This window comes from Panthera tigris, chromosome C2, assembly GCF_018350195.1.
Source record: "Panthera tigris isolate Pti1 chromosome C2, P.tigris_Pti1_mat1.1, whole genome shotgun sequence".
NCBI lineage: Eukaryota > Metazoa > Chordata > Mammalia > Carnivora > Felidae > Panthera > Panthera tigris.
Window position 1 is genome coordinate 78,386,730 of NC_056668.1, and position 20,195 is coordinate 78,406,924.

At 39.0% G+C, this 20,195-nt stretch overlaps 1 protein-coding gene across 10 annotated transcripts in view; it reads right to left on the bottom strand.

Annotated features, from left to right (window-relative positions):
- LOC102953305 (LIM domain containing preferred translocation partner in lipoma) overlaps positions 1-20,195 on the bottom strand; it is a 673,846-nt gene that overhangs the window by 143,838 nt on the left and 509,813 nt on the right. For all 10 annotated transcript variants that reach the window (XM_042998791.1, XM_042998792.1, XM_042998793.1 and 7 more), the window contains one exon: positions 16,230-16,356. In XM_042998791.1, the coding sequence (XP_042854725.1) occupies positions 16,230-16,356 (127 nt within the window). The remainder of the gene's footprint in view (positions 1-16,229; positions 16,357-20,195) is intronic.

A 20,195-nucleotide genomic window follows, 5' to 3' on the forward strand; every position in this document is an offset into this window, starting at 1 on the left:
TGACTTGTTTGTCTGAAATGTCCTTAAATTCATGGTTTGCCTGGAAAATTCCATTCACATTCAGCCCCTGTTAGAACATAACATTACCTGTTAGAAACCTGTTCTAACTTTTTTCCTTTCATAGTACTTTTCACCTAACTCCAGTAATGCACTTACCATATTGTCAATGAGTTGTCTGTAAACACATCTGTCTCCATTTTGTAGACTAACGTTTAATGGAAATGCCTGGCACAGTGCTTGGTGCATAGCAAGCAGGCCTTCAACAACTAAGAAAGAATGAAGGGATAAACAAATATAAATTTCCTATCTAGAAATCCTCATCTTTCTCATTTAAACCATGTTTATAAATGAAATCAGATCCCAAACCCTTCGCAACAACAGAAAGTTTAGAATTTTCCTAGTCTTACCTAAACAATTCTTGTGGCCTGTCTAGGGTATCTCTTGACTTTGAAAGTAACTGCAATGATGAAGCCATTCCTTCCGTAGGTATCTTCTTACACGATCTCCAAATGAAAATCCATCCTGAGCCTATGTGTCAGTGAGAATGCTGCTCTTACAAACTGTGGATCAAAACTGTATGCACACACCTGAGCTGTATTTCCTTGATTTGCCAGAGGAGAACTGGAAGCAATAGTATCTCCACGCCACCTGTGACCAGAGATGTAGAGCATGGGAGATTCCAGGATAGCAGGACGTGGGGTAGATTGTTCCCAAGGTTGCTTTAGAAGCACGAAAAGTTTTCTTTAGAATCAGGGTGTCACAACAGCTGCCTGAAGACACCACACGTCCAAAATTAGGAGTGGGAGCTAAGTCGAAGCATCATTTAATCAGTGTCTGGCTTCCTGAACCACCTTAATGAAATAAAATGCCAAAATTCACAGATACATTGACACTCCTGCTGATAGCCTAAAATAGCATCAACTTCCGACTGAGCAAGCCAATTGCTAGCTAGTGCATTGAACTCTTGTGAACGATGACATACCAATACGGTGACCTTATTTTCAAGATGAGTTCCCTTCTCCTTGCTCTCTCTCGTTTCCACTTTGACAGTGAGACTGGACTTGGCCTTTTTCTAAGGCTAACTTAGACTAGAAGATGCCAGTGCAGATGGACTACTAAAAATTAAAAGTAACTATTTCCCTGTGTGAATGAAGGCAGCACTGGATTGGGATGAAGTGTAAGGAGAGGGGGTTTGTGGGTATAGATATTGCTAAAATCACAAGAACCAGGTTTCAAGTCCAAGAGAGAACAGAGGCATACAGATGTAGATCTAAGAGCTGCTATCATAAACAGTATTACAGTAAGCACTTTTCTTATATCATCTGGACTAAGTGGCCCAGCTGGGCACTATTACTCTTGTAGGAGAACTAAGACAGTGCCCGTGGAGACATCTGTAGTGCAAGCAGACTGGTGGTGCACCTGGATTTCTACCTCCTGCCTGATCAGTGGTGAGACCCTTCAATCAGAGGAAATCAAATCATACTGAAAAATCCCCCAAGAGAAGCAGAAGGAGTCATAAAATGGAATTTGTCAGAAAATCCACATGATGAGCACAGACGCTGTCAGCCCAATCTTCGACCAGACCTTCTGCAAACTGTAGTCAAAGGCACAATTTATCCAGGGGTTCAGAGCTAGGCTCTAGGTTGTAATTGAAAGTCCAAGAATTACTAGACTCTGGCAAAATTATTTAACTTCACTTTGCTTCAATTTCCTCATCTGTAAAAGAACAGTACCCATGTTATAGGGTTATAGGAGTATTGGATGCGAAACTTGTAGTATATAGTCAGTGCTCGATATGAGCTAGTCTTATTGTCAACAGAACTGTTAGTAGGCATATTTGGGATCAAGCCAAGCTAGAGAATCTCTAATACAAATAAAAGTCTTGATGGAGCGGCGTAAAGAGATTTAAGGACTCCTTTAACTCTACCTTCTTATTTTGCTCTTTGGGGGAAGGACAAGATAAGGAAAATATGGCCTCTCTTCTCAGTGATCTTATGGTAAAGAAGGAGACACAGACATAGAAATGTATGCTATATATGCTCCATAGCATATATAACATATACATGTGTGTGTATGTATATATATATATACACATATATATGTGTGTGTATATATATATATATACACACACACACACACACATCTATATGAGAAATAAAGGCCACAGAAGCTATTAAAAGAACATTAACAAAAACTAGAAAGAAATTGATTGATTTAGGAATTGAAGACCATGTTCTAGGATAGTCTATAGCACCTCTCTGTACAAAACCCTTTCAAATTTTTCAAAAAGCTACATTTGCTGGTAAGGTATATTATATATTTGTATTCTGGGCTCCAGCAGACAAAAATCTTCATTTTTCTGTAGTCACTCACATCAACAATTAAAGTAAGTTAAATTCAAGGAAGCAGCAATTCCACTGTGTCCAGGTTTCTGCTGCTTTGCTGTCTCCCTGCTCCCTATTGCATGACAAAAGGACATTGGGATAGAATGTGGTCCAAGCTTGCCTAGTCTCTTATTGGCCTTTAATCGTTGAATAGAGATCATCGCATTTCTGAATGGTTGGGGCAAAAATTGCTCACAGACCCCAAACTCTCTTGATTGCATGTTTTAATGAAGACCGAAAAAGAAAGGCAATTTCAAGCCGACTATAGACAAAGAAAAATTAATTTGGTTTTCTACTACCTGCAGTTCATAGCCTGGTAGTAATTCACTCTTTATTCTGCTAAAAAAAAATACTCTGTATTGATTATGCTGACACTGACAGTAAAACTGTGTGGTGGTTGGTTTTCTTTAATTTTTTTTCTTCACATCTCAGATGAGAAAGTGGGTTATGATTCATCCTGCAGAATCTGAGTCAAAATTCATTTTTGTCTCTTTTCAATTAGATCTTCTGCATTCCACATTAAAAAGCAAGAGTAGTTTGCTCAGCAAATGAGGACACTGTGGTATGCCTTTGTGTGTTGCTTTCTCACACACAACTGGAAAACATTTTCTCTATCCTCTAATGATATTCCATTAGCAACAGAACACCATAAGAAGACACAATGTGCCAATTCAAAGAGAGACAAGCACTAACATTAAAAATTCAGAGAGGTTGATTATTATACACTAATCATAAACGGCATAAATCAAGCCAGACGTTGCACTGGGAAGCAACACTAACAGCTCTTAAATTTTTGATCTATTATGGTTTAAATGTTTATTATTTATTTTGAGAGAGAAGGAGAGAGCGATCGGGGAGGGGGAGGGGCAGAAAAAGAATCCCAAGAAGGCTCCAAACTACCAGAGCAGAGTCTGACATGGGGATCAATCCTATAAATGGTGAAATCATGACCTGAGACAAAATCAGGAGTTAGACACTCAACCGACTGAGCCACCCAGGTGCACCTTGGTCTGTTATAGTTTAGAATGTATTTTCCCATCTACTGGTTTTACTTGATCCTCTCTCTCTCTATATATATATATATATATATCTCCTCACAATATATCCTCACTATACACACACACACACACACACACACACACACACACACACATATATATATATATATATATATATATATATATATAAAATATGAAAATGATCTTCTGTAATAGGTGGAGTAAGTGAAACTCAGAAATGTTAAGAGGTTAAATACAATTGTTGAAAGTATACATAATTTAATCCAGAAAACCTAAATTAAGAATTTGGTTCCACTTCTTAACCTGTCCTTGGATAAACTGGTTTCTTTTGGAAAATGATAACTCTAATCTTAAAACTGCCATAATAATGTTTTTAAATAATGCATACCAATATGTTCCAAAGCACATTACAAATGACAAGTGTCCACAGTATCATACAGAGAAGATACAGAACTTATACTTGGATACCCTGAACTCCAAGTCCAGTGCTTGTTTCTCGGTGCCATGTAACAAGAGATACATTCTGCATTTTTATGACAGTGCTGGATTATCTACACTGAAGACCATTGTCGCATTAATGGTTACCAATATTAATTTCACTTATGTATGCCAAGTAACATTAGTGAACAACATTATTGACTCAGGAAAATCCTTAAACAGTGATGCTAGGGTATCCACTTCAATACAGAGTATTCCTTATGTTCTACAATCCTATTTTATTTGTGTTAACTGATAGTTAAAGCTACTTTAAATGCAGTGAATCTTCTCATAAACCTTAAGAAATGAGGAACAACATTGAGCAGAGTATAAAATGGCCTAGGGAATAGATCATTGAGCTTATCTTCCAATCCTGTGGAACTCTGAAGCAATTAATGCTGTAATTCTACATCAGACAGCTGTTTTCCTATCTACCTATGTTTTAATGTGAATAGAAGGCAATGTATGAAAAATATCTGAGGGAAAAAAATAAGGGCCTGAAGGATCTATAAATTATGTATTTTAATGTCCTAACGAAGGAGATGAGTCCCCTGGAAAGGGGCTGAACTAAATTGTCATAGCAAGTCAGCAGGATAGTGTCAGGCCCAGAATCTGGCCTCAGAATGCTTGATTTCTGGCTCTTTAAACCACTGCCCTGTCTCTCACGATAACGTGATGCCTCTGGATGTAAAAAATGTTTATTTTGTTAAAGTCAACTCAATGGGTGACCTTGAGGAAATTATTTCCTCATGGTATTCCATCAAGTTGTCTTCCTGGTGAATTATATCCGCATTTCCCAATATTTTGAACATGAGGGGGTTCATGGATAAACATTTTAAAATTCCAATGTGGAGTTTGATTTAATGTATTTTAAGGGGAAAAAGCAGCAATTATTTCAACCCATAAAATCAGATTATGGATATTTTTGACATGGAGGAAGATAAAGTAGGCTAAAATTTAATTGATTTAAATAAAAATATTAGGCAAAAAATAGTACAGATAGTTAATGCATTATGATAAAAATTATAAAGGTGCCTCCAGTTATCAAAGAATGGGAAGCCCTGAAGCTAGATGATTTCTAAGTGCCTCTCTAACTTTGCCATGATCCTAAGGCTAAATGGGAGATAGAGGCAGTGGAGATTAGTAACTGTCTTCTAGTACCTCCCGCCTACTGCATCTTCCTTAGCCTCCTTCAACAAGTCACTCCTGCACGCTGTTTCTGTTTCCTCATTGAATTTTAACACATGATACTCACAGGTATGAGTGGAGTTGAGTCCAGGAGAAGGTCTGATAGTTAGAGAACCAGCTGAAGTCTGAGCTCACAGCTGTGCAGCTGCTGTAATGAATCTGGGACAATTTAATACAATATGACTGACTTTGGAGTCAGCTAGGAAGATAATTGGAATAAGGTCATTAATTTGGACCAGCTTCCCAGTTTATTGGCCTTGGATATTTTCTGCTTGCTTTTTTTTTTTTTTAATGTTTTTATTTTTATTTTTGAGACAGAGACAGAGCTTGAGCAGGGGAGGGGCAGAGAGAGAGGGGGACACAGAATCTGAAGCAGGCTCCAGGCTCTGAGCTGTCAGCACAGAGCCCGATGTGGGGCTTGAACTCACGGACTGTGAGCTCATGACCTGAGCCGAAGTTGGGCGCTTAACCAACTGAGCCACCCAGGTGCCCCTCTGCTTGCTTTTCTTTAAAAGCATTCAACTGAGAATTCAGATAGTACAACAGCTAGTACGCTGCCAACCAGTCTACTCCCCAGCAATGGGGGTCTCTTCATGTGAACTCCTGTGACATTTAATTTGGCCCGGGTCAACTGGTAATAGCAGAAAAAGCCCCTGAACCTAGATGAAAAGCCATGTATTTTCCACTGCCATTCATAAAATGTGTTCTCCATCCAAGCCCTTGTGCTATAGGATTTAACAATGCTTTCTCTTCTTGACCATTATGTTACCTCATTTCCATTATTTCCCATAAAGCACACTACAATGATTGGTATATAGTAGGCACTCAATAAATATTTGTAGATGAATGAATATGTTCAATTAAAAGTACAATAGATGCCTATCAAATAGAACTCTGCAGATGTTCAAACAATGGCTTTGCTGACAGTCACTCATTAGCCCTTCTGACAAACCTAATGTCACTTCAAAGTCTGGAAGGAGATGATTATCTGTGTGTTATAGAGAAAGTTGTGGGGAAAGAGCAGGTGAGGGGTAAGGAGGATGGTTTGGAGGGTTAAAGGGAGTGGAGTTCAGAGTTATCTGTATTTGTGTGTGTAAGATCAGAAAATGCATAATTAGCACTTGCAGGTTTTGGTCTAAACTCTAGCCACACGGTTCAGCACATAACCATAAACAACCTAAGAATTGGAACTTTTTTTTTGGCGGGGGGGTGGACACACACCGTGTGCTCATGCCAGTGCATTCTCTCCCAGATCGCCAAGTTTGCTGTCAGTCATTAAGCAAAGAAACATTTTTTTTTTTTAATTATGAAGTAGGAATCTCTTTTCTACATTTCATTCTCTGGTAAAGAGAATGATGATCTCAATGCGACTGAATGAGTGAGTGTCTGCTGTTGATATAAAGACTGAATGAAACACCGATCCTGAGTGGTGTCTCATATGCTTGAAGGGGCCCACTGTAAGTGAATGACCTTTCATAGCTGGTTGCTATGGAAAACACATATAAACATGGGGTAAGGATGTTTCAATGTGACACCTTGCGCATCTGACCCATTTAGATTAGAATAGTAGCAAACTGACGAGTTGAGAGATTATCCTAGGTTCCAAGGACTATAAACCCCACAGTGGGAAATGAGGGAAATGGGAGGAAATATGATCTAGAACTTAAAACATCTCAACTATGTAACCTATCAAGTAACCAATTTCAATCCTTAATTTTCAGAGAAAACACATGTAAAAGAGATCAAGTCCAAGGGTGTCAATCTAGTTTTTACTGAAGTTCAAGGAATGTAGCAACTGTACCTTGCTCTACACATTCTCCATGCCTTAAAGTGATTAAAGAGAAAGAATGAGGGCCCTGGGGTGACTCAGTCAGTTAAGTGTCTGACTCTTGATTTTGGCTCAGGTCATGATCTCATGGTTTGTGAGATGGAGCACCACTTTGGGCTCTGGGCTGACAGCATGGAGTTTACTCTCTCGCTCTCTCTCTCTCTCAAAATAAGTAAAGGGGGAGAGAGAGAGAGGAGAGAGCAAGTGGGGAATGGGCAGAGAGAGGGAGAGACAGAATCTCAAGCAGGTTCTGCACTGTCAGCAGAGAACTTGATGCAGGGCTTGAAGTCAAAAACCATGAGATCGTGACCTGAGCTGAGATAAGGAGTTGGATTCTTAACTGACTGAGCCACCCAGGAACCCCCCTTTTGAAAACTTTTCTTTCCTAAGTTTACTTTTTATTCATTTTCAGAGAGAGAGGTAGAGAGAGAAAGTGAGTGAGTGGAGGAGGGGGAGAGAGAGGGAGAGAGGATCCCAAGTAGGCTCCACACTGTCAGCATGGAGCCTGATGTGCAGCTCAAACTCACAAAGTGTGAGATCATGACCTGAGTCAAAATCAAGAGTCGGATGCTTAACTGAGCCACCCAGGTGCTTCCAAATAAATAAATTTTAAAGAAATAATGAGAAAGTCTGAATTGTAATCCATGGCTCTATCACTAACTAGTTTGCAACTTAGAAAACTCACTCACTTCATCATCTCTAAAAATGAGGGAGTTTTCCTTACACAGTCTCTGATTCTCTCCAGCTCTAACCTTTTATGATTCTAGAAGGCGCTAAATAAATATCTATGAAATGAATGAAATATTATCCCTCCGTAGTTTACTGTATACCATGTCTTGCCACAGGGAATACGCATTTGTTTCCTCACAATTTCCATTTATATGTTGATTAATTAATTAAGCAAATATTAAACATCTCTTATCAGTCTGGCCTAGTTCTAGAATCGAAGATGGGGACACAGCAGTGAACTAAAAAAAATTATTGCCTTCCATCACATTTACATTCTAGTAGGGAAAGTAGACAAGAAATATTACAAATAAGTAATCTGATGAAAATGAAAAAAAAGGGTTTTGGGGATCTCTTCAGCTATTTTGTATTTAAAAATCAAGGAACTCAGGACAGTATACACACATAGGCCCTAACAAGTTACTGACTGTATTATTTTTAAGGACAACCCATTCTTCACTCAAGTTTGAATAAGGAGTATCCAGGAGTGGGTTCATAAAAACAGCAGGCAAACCTACTTCCTCACTTTTCTGAATAACCCTGCCATTCCTTTTCCCAGCAGACAAGACTACTTTCTATTCTTTATTCAGAAAGGAATTTTTGGCCATAGAGTTTTAAAACACTTCCAGCTGTATGACCTTGAATGAGTCATCTGGACTTCAGTTTTCTGGAAAACGAAACATGATTCTGGAGAGTTCCTCAAAGTTTCTAAGTTTAAATTCTTCTTTATGATACTATAAGCCCAGGTTCCCAAATCAATGCTTAAAAATACACTCGATAGCCAAATTAATTAAAAATTAACGTGTGCTGAGATGGAACACATACAATGCTGAGGATTATTTATTTAGTGCTGTAAACATATATTGCCCCAAGCAAACATTTTACCAGAAATCACTACCACAAAAGGAAATATATCTAATATGTCTCATTAACTAGAAAACATTCTATTCCCATGACCCACAGATACCTTAAACAAAGAGCTGGAGAGAAGCAAAACCAAGAAATCCATTTTTTTTTTCCTAAATCAATATAAACTTTTCTCTAAGCTACGCATTTTCTAATTTTTCTCTCATTGTGGTTTTTGGGGTTTTTAATTAATTAGGTCATTTTTTGTGTGTGTGCGAAAATAAGATCCTAAAGGCCTCAGGCTCCACCTGTACTAAAGGCAACTGTGCACCTGGAGTCATTTCCCAGTTTATAGTTGACAGCATACCTTGGACATTACACTGTTGACACAAAATCATAAAAACAAAGAAAAACAAATTACTCAGCACCTCTCAGCTGAGACCCTCTAAGTGCATTTCAGAGCAGACACGTTATTCCTTGTACTGACAGAAAAGCTAAAGCACAGAACCTGGTGACTGGTCTACCTCCAGGTTTATGACCGATCTGGCAACAGGGTGCAAAGAGTGTGATGGGGTAGAAAGAGAACAGGTTCTAGAGTAGTAGGTCTGGGCCTCACCGCAATTGTGCCACGTAGGGGATCTATGTTATGGGATCTCTGACTTGTAGGGGCGGGTGGTGGCCCTGGAGAGTGGGGAGTCCCTTCATTACTCAGATCCTGTGTGTGTTCATGTGCCAAACAGGGGGAAATACTGTCTGATTCGCAGGGCTGCTGTTTAGCTCAAATGACATAACAAGTAGGAAATGTTTTACAAGCGGTATATAGATAGCATTAATGATAATCTGGGGGTAGAACAAGACAGTGGACGGAAGAGGCTGATTCCTAGGCCAGTTTAGACACCCAAGTCACTGAACCATCAGAGCAGGATAGTACTTTCCGAATGCAATCTCATTGTCCATGAGATGCTGGAATACCGATCACCGCTTCCCCGACAAGGGGTTATTGGGTGTGGGCCTAGACTCTTCCAAGAACTGGTTTCTGTCTGCTCAAAAAGTTAATTCATTATACTACATGGGAATGTGCCAGCTTCCCCTCACTTGCCTTGCTTTGTTGCTAACTTTGGAAGCATGGATATTAAGTTTAATTCTTTTCCACATGGGAGTCTTCCAGCAGCACTCGGGCTCCAGGTTTTCTTTTCTCCACACCTTCAACAGTATCTCAAATAGTGGTTTGCAGTTTCCTAGGCATCATAGTCCAAATCCCCTAGACATGCTCACTTATCAACAGGTCTTACTAGCACAGAAGAGGAATGGACTACCGTCCTCATTGATTGGGGTTCTCTCTTTCTACTCACAAACATTCGTTGGACCTCCATATTGCTCCCCACTGAGAAGATACACAGCACCAAGTATGGTGAGTTAGTTTTATTAATAAAGTAATTATAGCACAGGCCCACCCATGCCTTTCTTCTCTTGAGGCTTACCACATGCTAGGTCCCCACTGCTGCTTACCTTCTGCTTCTGCCCAACTCTCCTAGTTCCCTCAGAACTGTCTTTATGTAAAATTTCCCAATATACCTCAATAACAATACTCAGAGAGAAACAAACAAACAAAAATCCTTAGACAAATGCCAAGTTCTGTGAAGAGAATTTACCTAGTGCTGTTCTGAAGGCATAGGGATTCTTCAAATAGCTCACTAGACAATTTTGAGACTCACACACTTCACTTTTTTTTTTTTAAAGGAATAAGACAACACTATGTAAGCAATGCCAAGATAATTACAGCTTTGTGTTTAAAAATAAGCTGGTAGATATTTTCATTCTATCCTCAGATATATCACAGTTCTCATTTCCAGAGATACTACATTCCAGTAATGTTGTCTTGGGTCTCAGGGTCTGTGCAGCCAGAACACCATTATTTGGGGGAGAATTGTGCCATGGACACAGGGATCACAATGTGGAACCTCTCCTCCACAAATATACTTTCTCTTTCAATATGAATGAAAGTGCAAAACTTACAGGCTTGGGGTGTGTCAACCAACATGGAACACTCTTGGATCAATTCAAAAGATGTGGCAAAAATATCTACAGACAAACTCAACTTTCCATTCCATTTCCTCCTCAAAACTGTCTGAAAAATAAAAGCTCCAATGATGGCAACTAGCCCTGTAAACTCCCTAATATTCTGGCAGTGTTGCCTTTCTCCCCGTTCTTTTTAATAGCTAAATTTAAAATTCTGCCTCTCATTTTAAGTTCTGCAGTTTTCTCTAACTTATAATAATTCATAGTTCATCACCTCTGTTCTTTCTGCACATGTATCCCTGGAACTGAGAATCTCCCCTAGTAAAAACATGCTTTCCTAGTTGCCCAGGGAAACGGGTTGCTCTAAGATGCAAGCCTTGCTGCAAATGGTTTGGGCCAAAGACCCACTGCCTGGTTACTGAATCAGATCAGAATTTTCTTCTACCTCCAATTTTCTGGTGTGTTTCCTTTCTTCTCCCTACAGGGTAGTGTTTTGAGGCCCTCTCAAGGCCTCCATTGGGAGAAAAGACACTTGGGCATCTTCTAGAGTCCAATTATGTAAGGCTAAGTAGATGGAAAATGCTCAGAGCATGAGGGAGTTTTGTCTTCTCTTTAAAGATATGGATTCACCCATCTGATGGGCTATGGTCCATTCCTTGTGGCATTTACCTAATACTGGAATGAAACAATCCCTGTTTTTTTGAAGTAGATGGAAGAGGGAGTGCATGGAAACACTAAAACTGACATCTTTTTAGGAGAACCATTAAAAAAAAAATGCCCAGCTGAGGAGTAGCTTAGAGAAGTGCACCTGCTTGTAATATTTTATCAAGGTCTGACTTAAGAAAAGTCAGTTGAGATGTGCTGTAGTTATCAGCAGTTTTCCTCCCCTCATGGTCAACGGAAGGGCTAGTCAGCTAACATGGTTGGTGGGGAGGTATTAGGTGTGCAGTCTTAAAGTAGGTATCTGAACCATGGCAAAAAGCCCATGCTTAGTGTCACATCAGTTAATTCAGGAGTTATACACAGTTAAAATATATTGCCAGTGACATTGAAGTTCTGACTATACAACTAATGGCCCTGGGCAAAGATAGTCTCTCACTTGAAGATCATGACTTGGGGAGGGAAAGGATGACAAGAGGCAGGATAGCCAACTATTGACAATCTGCAGGAACAACATATGCCTTTCTGTAATGGTGATGAATCAGCACGGACTCAAGAGGACAAGAAAAAGTCCAAATCCTGAAACTTATTAACTACGAAACCTTGAACAACTCATTCAGCTTCTCTAATCTCTGTGTCCTCCCCTAAAAAAATGAAGACATTGTCACCAGACCTGTCAGTCAGACTGTGACTGTGAATAGAGCTTTCGACAAATATCAGCTTCTGTCATCACCATTCTAATGACTATCATCTCTTCAGCAGTAGGAAAGGTATGTGTCCAGTAGAAAAGAAGGAAACGTACACAAGAGAAGGCAGCTCAAATTCATTGGGACGCCTGGAGGGCTCAGTCAGTTAAACATCCGACTCTTGATTTTGGCTCAGGTCATTATCCCAGGGTCATGGCATTGAGCCCCGAGTCAGGCTCCATGCTGAGGTTAGAGCTTCTTGGGATTCTCTCTCTCCTTCTCTGTCTGCTCCTCCCCAGTTCTCATTCTCTCTCTCTCTCCCCAAACAAACAAACAAGCAAACATTTTTCAAAAATTCATTAAAATACTCAAGTTTAGAAGGCAGAGGAATGTAACTATTTCTCCCACCCAAGGAAGGAGTCTTAACATAATTCATTTGTGAAGCTTCAATACCTTTGGGGGGAAGAAGGATGTCCTGTGTAGCTGTGCGGTAATGGCATCTCTAGGTGTTTTAATGTAAAGTGACTTTGCCCTCCCCACAATATCTATATCTATATCTATATCTATATCTATATCTATATCTATGTCTATGTCTATGTCTATGTCTATGTCTATGTCTATGTCTATGTCTATGTCTGTGTCTGTGTCCATGTCTGTATCTGTTTCTGTATCTGTATCTATATATATGTGCAGATTTATCAACCTATCTATCATCTATCTAGACTGTTTGAAAGTAAGTTGCAGATATCATGACACTTCACTCTAAATACTTCAACATGTTGCCCCTAAAAATTGGGACACTGTTCTGTATAACCACAATGCCACTACCACACATAAGAAATGAATGTTGGTGTATTATCTAATATATACCTCATATTCAAGTTTCTCTAAACTTGCCCCGAATATTTAATAGGTTTTTAAATTAAATCTGCCATCCATTGAGGACTCCTGCCTTCTTCTCCAACCTTATATCCTAATTTTTGTTCCTTTCCACATTGGCGATTCACTCTAACGATTTTATTCTACATTATGTTAAAATTCCCCTCATCGGAAATGACATCGCTTCTCTACTGTAATCCCTCTTCCAAATCTCTATTAGCATAATTTTAAAGACGTAACTTTAATGCTAACCATTTTATAAACATGCTTTCATTCCTGCTTGGGGATGTCCATTCTCCTTTTTCTTCTGAATTCTCAAAGAACTTTGGCTCAACTTTGATTCAGTCACTTGTCACTTTCAGTCTTGTGTTAGGATTAAACACTATAACCCTGTATATATTCTCTATTAGACTAAAGGCACCTTCAAAGGTAAGATCACTGTCTGCCTATCTCTATATGTCTCCAACAGTTAGCAGAGTAGTCTGCACGTAATAGGCACTTGGTGGATGTTTTCTACCTAAAGTAAATTTTCCTTAAATAATCCTGACCTCAACTTGTATTTTGTTCATTTTATCTACTTAGGAGAGAATATCCTTCTTCTATTTTCTGTCTATCCAAAGCTGATCTCCATAAAACCATTCCTAATTATCCAGCTTAAACTTTTGGAGGTAATGTATATGTTTATTAGTGGGATTGTGTTGATGGCAAGGCAAATGTATACATATGTCCAAACCCACCAAGTTGTAGATCCTGGTTATGTGCAATTGTTTTTGTTGTTGTTGTTGTTGTTTGTTTTTTGGGTTTTTTGTTTTGTTTTGTTTTGTTTTTTTGGTCTATCTTAGGAAAGCTGGGGGAAAAGTTTTTAGAAGGAAAAAAAAAAGAGTAGAGTCTGGAATCTAATCCAGTCCTGCAATTTATTAGCTGTCGATATTGGGAAGATTATTTAACATTTTGGTGGTTCAATTTCCTAATCTGGAAATAATCATAGCATTTACGAGGTTATATATTTTCTATATGGATAAAATGATTTAATTCTTATAAAGTACATAAAATAGTGGCACCATATTGTAAGCACTCAATAAAAGTTAATCATTATTCCACATTCTCTCTCATGCTTCATAATCCTTATTTGGCTAAATGATTATTTACCAATTGGTGACACATGTTCTATTTTTGGTAGGAACTTAAATTTAAATCAGGTATTATTAATGGATTTTTAATGGGCATATTTTATTTTCTTAAATAAAGCATGGGATAACTTTGATTATTGAGGACATTCTACATGCCAAGAACTTGGCTAACTGCTTTCTATAAATATTTCACTCAATACTCACAATAACAGTATGAGCTAGCAATTATTTCCATATTATAGATAAAGCAAAACAAAAACAAAGACTGAGTGAGCATAAGAGAGTTGTTCAAGCTGTCCACGCTAGTAACTAGGGCAGTTCTTAAATGCAAAGATAATATTTAACTTATGTCTATTTCGCAGAGATCTTAATACATATTCATAAGCACAAATACCATCTATGTTCAATTTTCCTTATTGGTATGTATTTAGTTGCTATGATATTTGAGGCATATATACATGTTATGTTAGTTGCTTTTTATTTTTAATATACCTTAATATGGTAACCTTATTTTTTGCTTTTAACATGATATTTTAAAAAGTTTACCTTAGATTCCAATATAAAACTTTTCCCCATATCAAGAACAAGAGTATGATGCACTTTTGGTATATTTTAATATAACTAGAGACTCTTTTAAAATAACTATTCTCCATGTATTTGTCCTATCAAGTTATGTTTAGCTTTTAGTTTTGTTGTATTTCTTTGGATTAGTGCTGTTTCTATAGGAACTACTAGTGTTGATAGAAATTCTAGAAATCATTTGCTGCACCCTCTTGATTTACCAAGGTGGGAAATGGGGCTTAAGCAGATGGAGCACATTTCAATGCTGCTTAGCTAGTCAAGGGCACAGAAAAGACCAGAACCAGAATTAATTATTGCCCCTATTGACCTATACCCTATATATAAATCAGTGCTACATTTTTCATATCCTAACCCATTCCATCTATGGCGTGGCTTTGGATCAGGGCCCTCAGTTCACCGAATAGTACATATTCCCAAATAGGAAGCAAGGGGGAGACACGAAAATAGTAAACGTCAGAAAAAATAAAAGCCCTGTGTAATGTTTCCACCTCTGTGCCTCTGCTGCTGCTCTCCCCTCAATGTAATATCCTCTCTCCACATGTCCCAAAAACGACACTACTCAAACTGTGGTCCATGGATGGGTGTTTAAGAAATGTTTATCGCCCTGCAATGGAACAAGTACAAAAACAGGGAGTATTTAGAAAATAATATAACACTTTAATAGAGTAATACATCCCTGTTAGATCTCATAATGGTAAAACTTGGCCTTCCATTTTGTATTGTTTTTATTTCATTTTCTTAGTGATTAATTTTAACTGTGCTCTATACAAATACTGGCCTCCAACAGATGGAGAAAGAAACAGTTTTCATCACAGAAAGTTTGGGAGGCACTGCTTTAAAAGGGCCAGGTTCAGGTGCCACCGATTCCCTTAGAAGGCATTCCTGATGTTCCTGAGGAGTAGAGATTTTAAATTTTATAATATTTAACATAAGTCTCTCTTATGCCTCTTATGGTTTTCTACCAAGATTAGTCATTACTTATGTGTTTTTCTTATCTCTCCTGAATAATTACAACCTCCGAGTACAGGTTATGTATTCATAACACCTCTTAATTGGCATTTAGTTCATAAATTCACATTACACTAACGGACTGGATGAAATAACCATTCATAATTGTTCACAGATTTGGAGAGGGGAGAAGGTTGAAAAAAATACAGTGGGACATCTTTTCCCAAACTTTCAGAGGGAAAGAATTGAGAGTACAGAATTTAGACACTATCCAATTCTGTATTTTGTATATAAATATTTATGTCCTTATTTATTTAAAATGTTTATTTATTTATTTTGAGAGAGAAAAGGGGGGTGAAGGGAGAGGGAGAGACAGAATCTCAAGCATGTTCCACAATGTCAGAGCAAAGCCCAACATGGGGCTCGATCTCACCAACCGTGAGATCGTCACTTGAGCCGAAATCAAGAATCTGACACTCAATCGACTGAGTCACCCAGATGTCCCTGCACGTATATAAATATTTAGACCAGTGAGGAGCCTGAACACATACAGAAATCCTATTTCTGCCTAATTTAGAGAAGCTTACAAATTGTCAAAAATTAGTTTTAAAATCAAATTTGTATTCCAAGAAACTGTACAATACCCGTGTGCTTTTAGTATGAGCTGAACAGATATCACATTTATGGCAGTTTCACAAAGCAATTTCCAGGACCTTCCATTTTGTGCATGTGCATTCGAACTCCAATGCATCTAGACCCAAATCGTTTGCCAGTGGAGATGTTGATACTCCTCATTATCAATTAAGAAAAACCGAACAAGGCATTCACTTCAGAAGCCAGCTCTCAACCCCACTCACCAAAGTATTCATCAGCAGGTGGATTTTCCATATCATACAGCATCTTCTTGGTTAGGTGTTCGAGCTCATCTTCAGGGCGGAATGAAGGGGGAACAGCTGGAGGCCCCATGGATCCTGTTTGTCCACTCTGAAAGGCAGAAAACACACAGCTCTTTAAATGCAATCTAGACAATCAAAGCAATCAAGTAGCGTTTGCATTGTACAGGAGAAGGTACTGGACATGGCTACTAAGAGATCTGGGTTTTAGAATCAGTTTTAACATTCTTCGGTGTCTGATCTTGGACACATCATTGTCAGTATTCACCTGTCTTAGTGAGATGAGTCATCTACCGGGCTTTAGAAAACCATGTTTACAACAGTAGGAATCTATTGCATTCAGTAATTGCTAAGCAGTCACTATGGAGCAGTTGTATATTTATAAAAACAAGATGAATAAATTGAGCTTCCCCCCTCATGGAGTTTACAGTCAAATGAGAGGTACAGGCACATTAATAATTAAAGATAAAGCAACTATAGGAACTGCACAATCAGGGTACATAAGGGACCTCTCATGTAGCCTGAAAGGAAGTATTCCAGAGAAGAGGCAGGTGCAGACTAGGACTTATTCAGCTAAAAGGCAGGAAACTTATAGGCAGCGATTCTTATATTCAGGTGAGAAAAGGCTAACTGGTTTAAGGAGCTCCTGGCAGTAGCGTATTTCTGCAGCTTGTATAAAGCTTGAGATAGGAGATGGGATGGATCTTATGGGGTACAGGGGGGCAGAAAGTGAATGGCCTTGTGTTCTGGTTAAGGTGGTTGAGTAGCTTTTCCCCCTAGTACTACAAACAGCCACATACCAAATGGGGGAGGTAAATCAAAAGCGCTGATACTGGGTTGGTGTTTAAATAGGTGAGCGAGCCAGAATTATAGCGCTGTCAGGGAGTCAAGTGTCAGGGGAAAGATTACCTGAGATGTTTGACCAAGAATCCAAAGTATGTAGAGAAAAAAGAAAGGCCAGATGCCAGATGTAAAGTAGCTTCGCATGATGTAAATAAAAGGGAATGTATAACATATAATTCTGTTTTCCTTTGCATATATTATAACTTTGACCATTTCCGGTATCACACCCCAGCATCTTTAATCAATGTGCTTATAACAGAAAAAACTTATAAAAAGTTAAGAAGTGGGGCACCTGGCTGGCTCAGTTGGGTTAGCATCCAACTTCGGCTCAGCTCATGATCTCACAGTTAGTGAGTTCAAGCCCCATGTGGGGCTCTGCGCTGACAGCTCAGGGCCCAGAGCCTGCTTCGGATTCTGTCTCCCTTTCTCTCTGCCCCTCCCCTGCTTGTGTGCATGCTCTCTCTCTCAAAAACAAATAAATACACATTTTTTTAAAAAGTTAAGAAATAATGATGGCCATGACGACTAATGGAGAAAGCTGGGACTGAGAATGTAAATTCTTCTTACTTTTATGTTTTTAATTTTTAATTTAAATCCAAGTTAGTTAACATATAGTGTAGTACTGGTTTGAGGAGTAGAATTCAGGGATTCATCACTTACATATAACACCCAGTGCTCATCCCAACAAGTGCCCTCGTTAATGCCCATTACCCATATAGCTCATCCCCCCCGCCCCACCTCCCCTCCAGAAACCCTCAGTTTGTTGTCTGTATTTAGGAGTCTCTTATGGTTTGTCTCCCTCTCTGTTTATGCATCCTTAAGTTGTTATCAAGAATTTCTCCTTTCATGAACAGTTTACAAGAATCAGTTCAACAAAACTTATAGCTGCATATTCATTCACCTGTTCTCCTCCTTATACTAAATGAGTTCTTAGATGTGAAAATCCTACAAAGTACAAATACCTGTACAAATGTTTCATCCTTACTACCAACATGTATTTCAACCACTCCAAGATACATGTTGATTATTTGTGTGATGTCTGAGGCATAAAACGCCACTTAAGCATATGTCAAGTTGTTACTTGGCACCCGTTTGGACCTTTCTCTATATTTATTTTTCATTTTTTAGGTATTTGAAATGCACAGGAAGTTGTGAGTATGGACATGCAGAAAGCCTTTAAAAGGCCCTCAATTTTTTTTTATGTTGGTTACTAATCTTACATTGGGATTTTATTTCATTGTTGGACACAATCTGGATGGAGAACGGACAACAGTGAATAAACTACGGTATGTGTCCGGTGACAGAGACAAAAAAAAAAAAAAAAAAAAAAAAAATAGAGCTGCATGCTGGAATCTTTTATTCATTGTGAGATAAGGAAATTTAACACCCAAAAAGATCAGGGCAGGGCTAGTTATGATAAACCCAGGACAAGAGCCCATCCTAGACTCATTTATTCAATAAACATTAAATGTTAAATTTAAGGTCTCCTCTAAAGTGCAAATAGCATTTGAACATTGGAGGAACGATTTGCTAGTGATATTAAACTTTAAATGGCACAGATGTTATCACTTCTAGGAAAATTTTGCAGAAATAATCATAAAATTATATGACCAAGGCCAGTCACAGGAACCATATTTGAAAAAAAAAGGAGGAACCTGAAGTAACAATGTAACTATTCATCCACGGGTAAGAGGTCACTTAAATGCACAATGATAGATACATACAATGGAATGTGAAAAGCTTTTAAAAGGGTACATTACAAATCTATCTGCAAGGTATGAAAAGGTGACATGGCCATGCGATCAAAGGAAAAGATCTAGTTATAGGATAGGAAGTGTAAATGATGGCCCCATTTTTGTAAAGTAAGTACAGTTTAATTATGTACTGTTCTTTTTTTTATTTTTATTTTTTTTTAAATTTTTTAACATTTATTTATTATTGAGAGAGAGAGAGAGACAGAGCATGAGCAGGAGAGGGGCAGAGAGATGGGGAGGCACAGATTCCAAAGCAGGCTCTAGGCTCCGAGCTGTCAGCACAGAGCCCGACGCGGGGCCCGAACTCACAAACTGGGAGATCATGACCTGAGCCAAAGTCGGTCGCTCAACTGACTGAGCCACCCAGGTGCCCCTATGTACTGTTCTATATATAGGTTGGAAAAAAGTCTGAAAGGACATACACTCAAGTGTTAAAGGGGATTTATCTCTGGGTTTGGAATCCCGGGGACCTTTCAACTTCTAAGTTTGTGTTTCTTTTACAATATGTAATTCTACTTCTGCAATCCATGAAGTACAACTTTTTAAATGCAAGGAATTCAAGCGATAAAGATATGTCAGATACTAGCAAAGCCCTGGAACAGGCTTCCAACCCAGGTCAGATGGGGGCCCTGAGAGGAGCAAAAGGCCAAAGGTGCGACGCAGTTGGGTGTGAATGGGAAAAAAGGCAAGTGGTTCTGTGTTTAAGACTGAAGAGGCGAAAGAAAGGAAGGGCCAGCTAATGACTACCATGCCGTACCTGAGGGCCTCCCTAGGGGCCAAGGGCTCTAGGCCCTGTGTGAGACCACAGACAACTCTGAAAACCTGATGAGCTGAGCTCCCTTTTGGCAGAGAGAGACTGACATCCGTAAAAACGCACACTGGGGGGCGCCTGGGTGGCTCGGTCGGTTAAGCGTCCAACTTCGGCTCAGGTCACGATCTCGCGGTATGTGAGTTCGAGCCCCGCGTCAGGCTCTGTGCTGACTGCTCAGAGCCTGGAGCCTGCTTCAGATTCTGTGTCTCCTTCTCTCTCTGCCCCTCCCCTGTTCATGCTCTGTCTCTCTCTGTCTCAAAAATAAATGTTAAAAAAAAAAATTAAAAAAAAAAAAAAAGCACACTGAATTTACTTATAATCTCAGGAAGCTCACAAGCCACGGGAAACATATCTACAGACTCTCAGGTAGGAATGTCCAGGCAACAGAAACCGCAGTAGGGATTTTCAGCAGCGAGGTGAGCTAATCAGATTAGAAAGTTCTCTCTGGAGCACAGGGAGGACGGGAGAGCCATGAGACTGGAAGGAGGTGGGGAGCTTATCCTAAAATATGTGTGGCCAGAG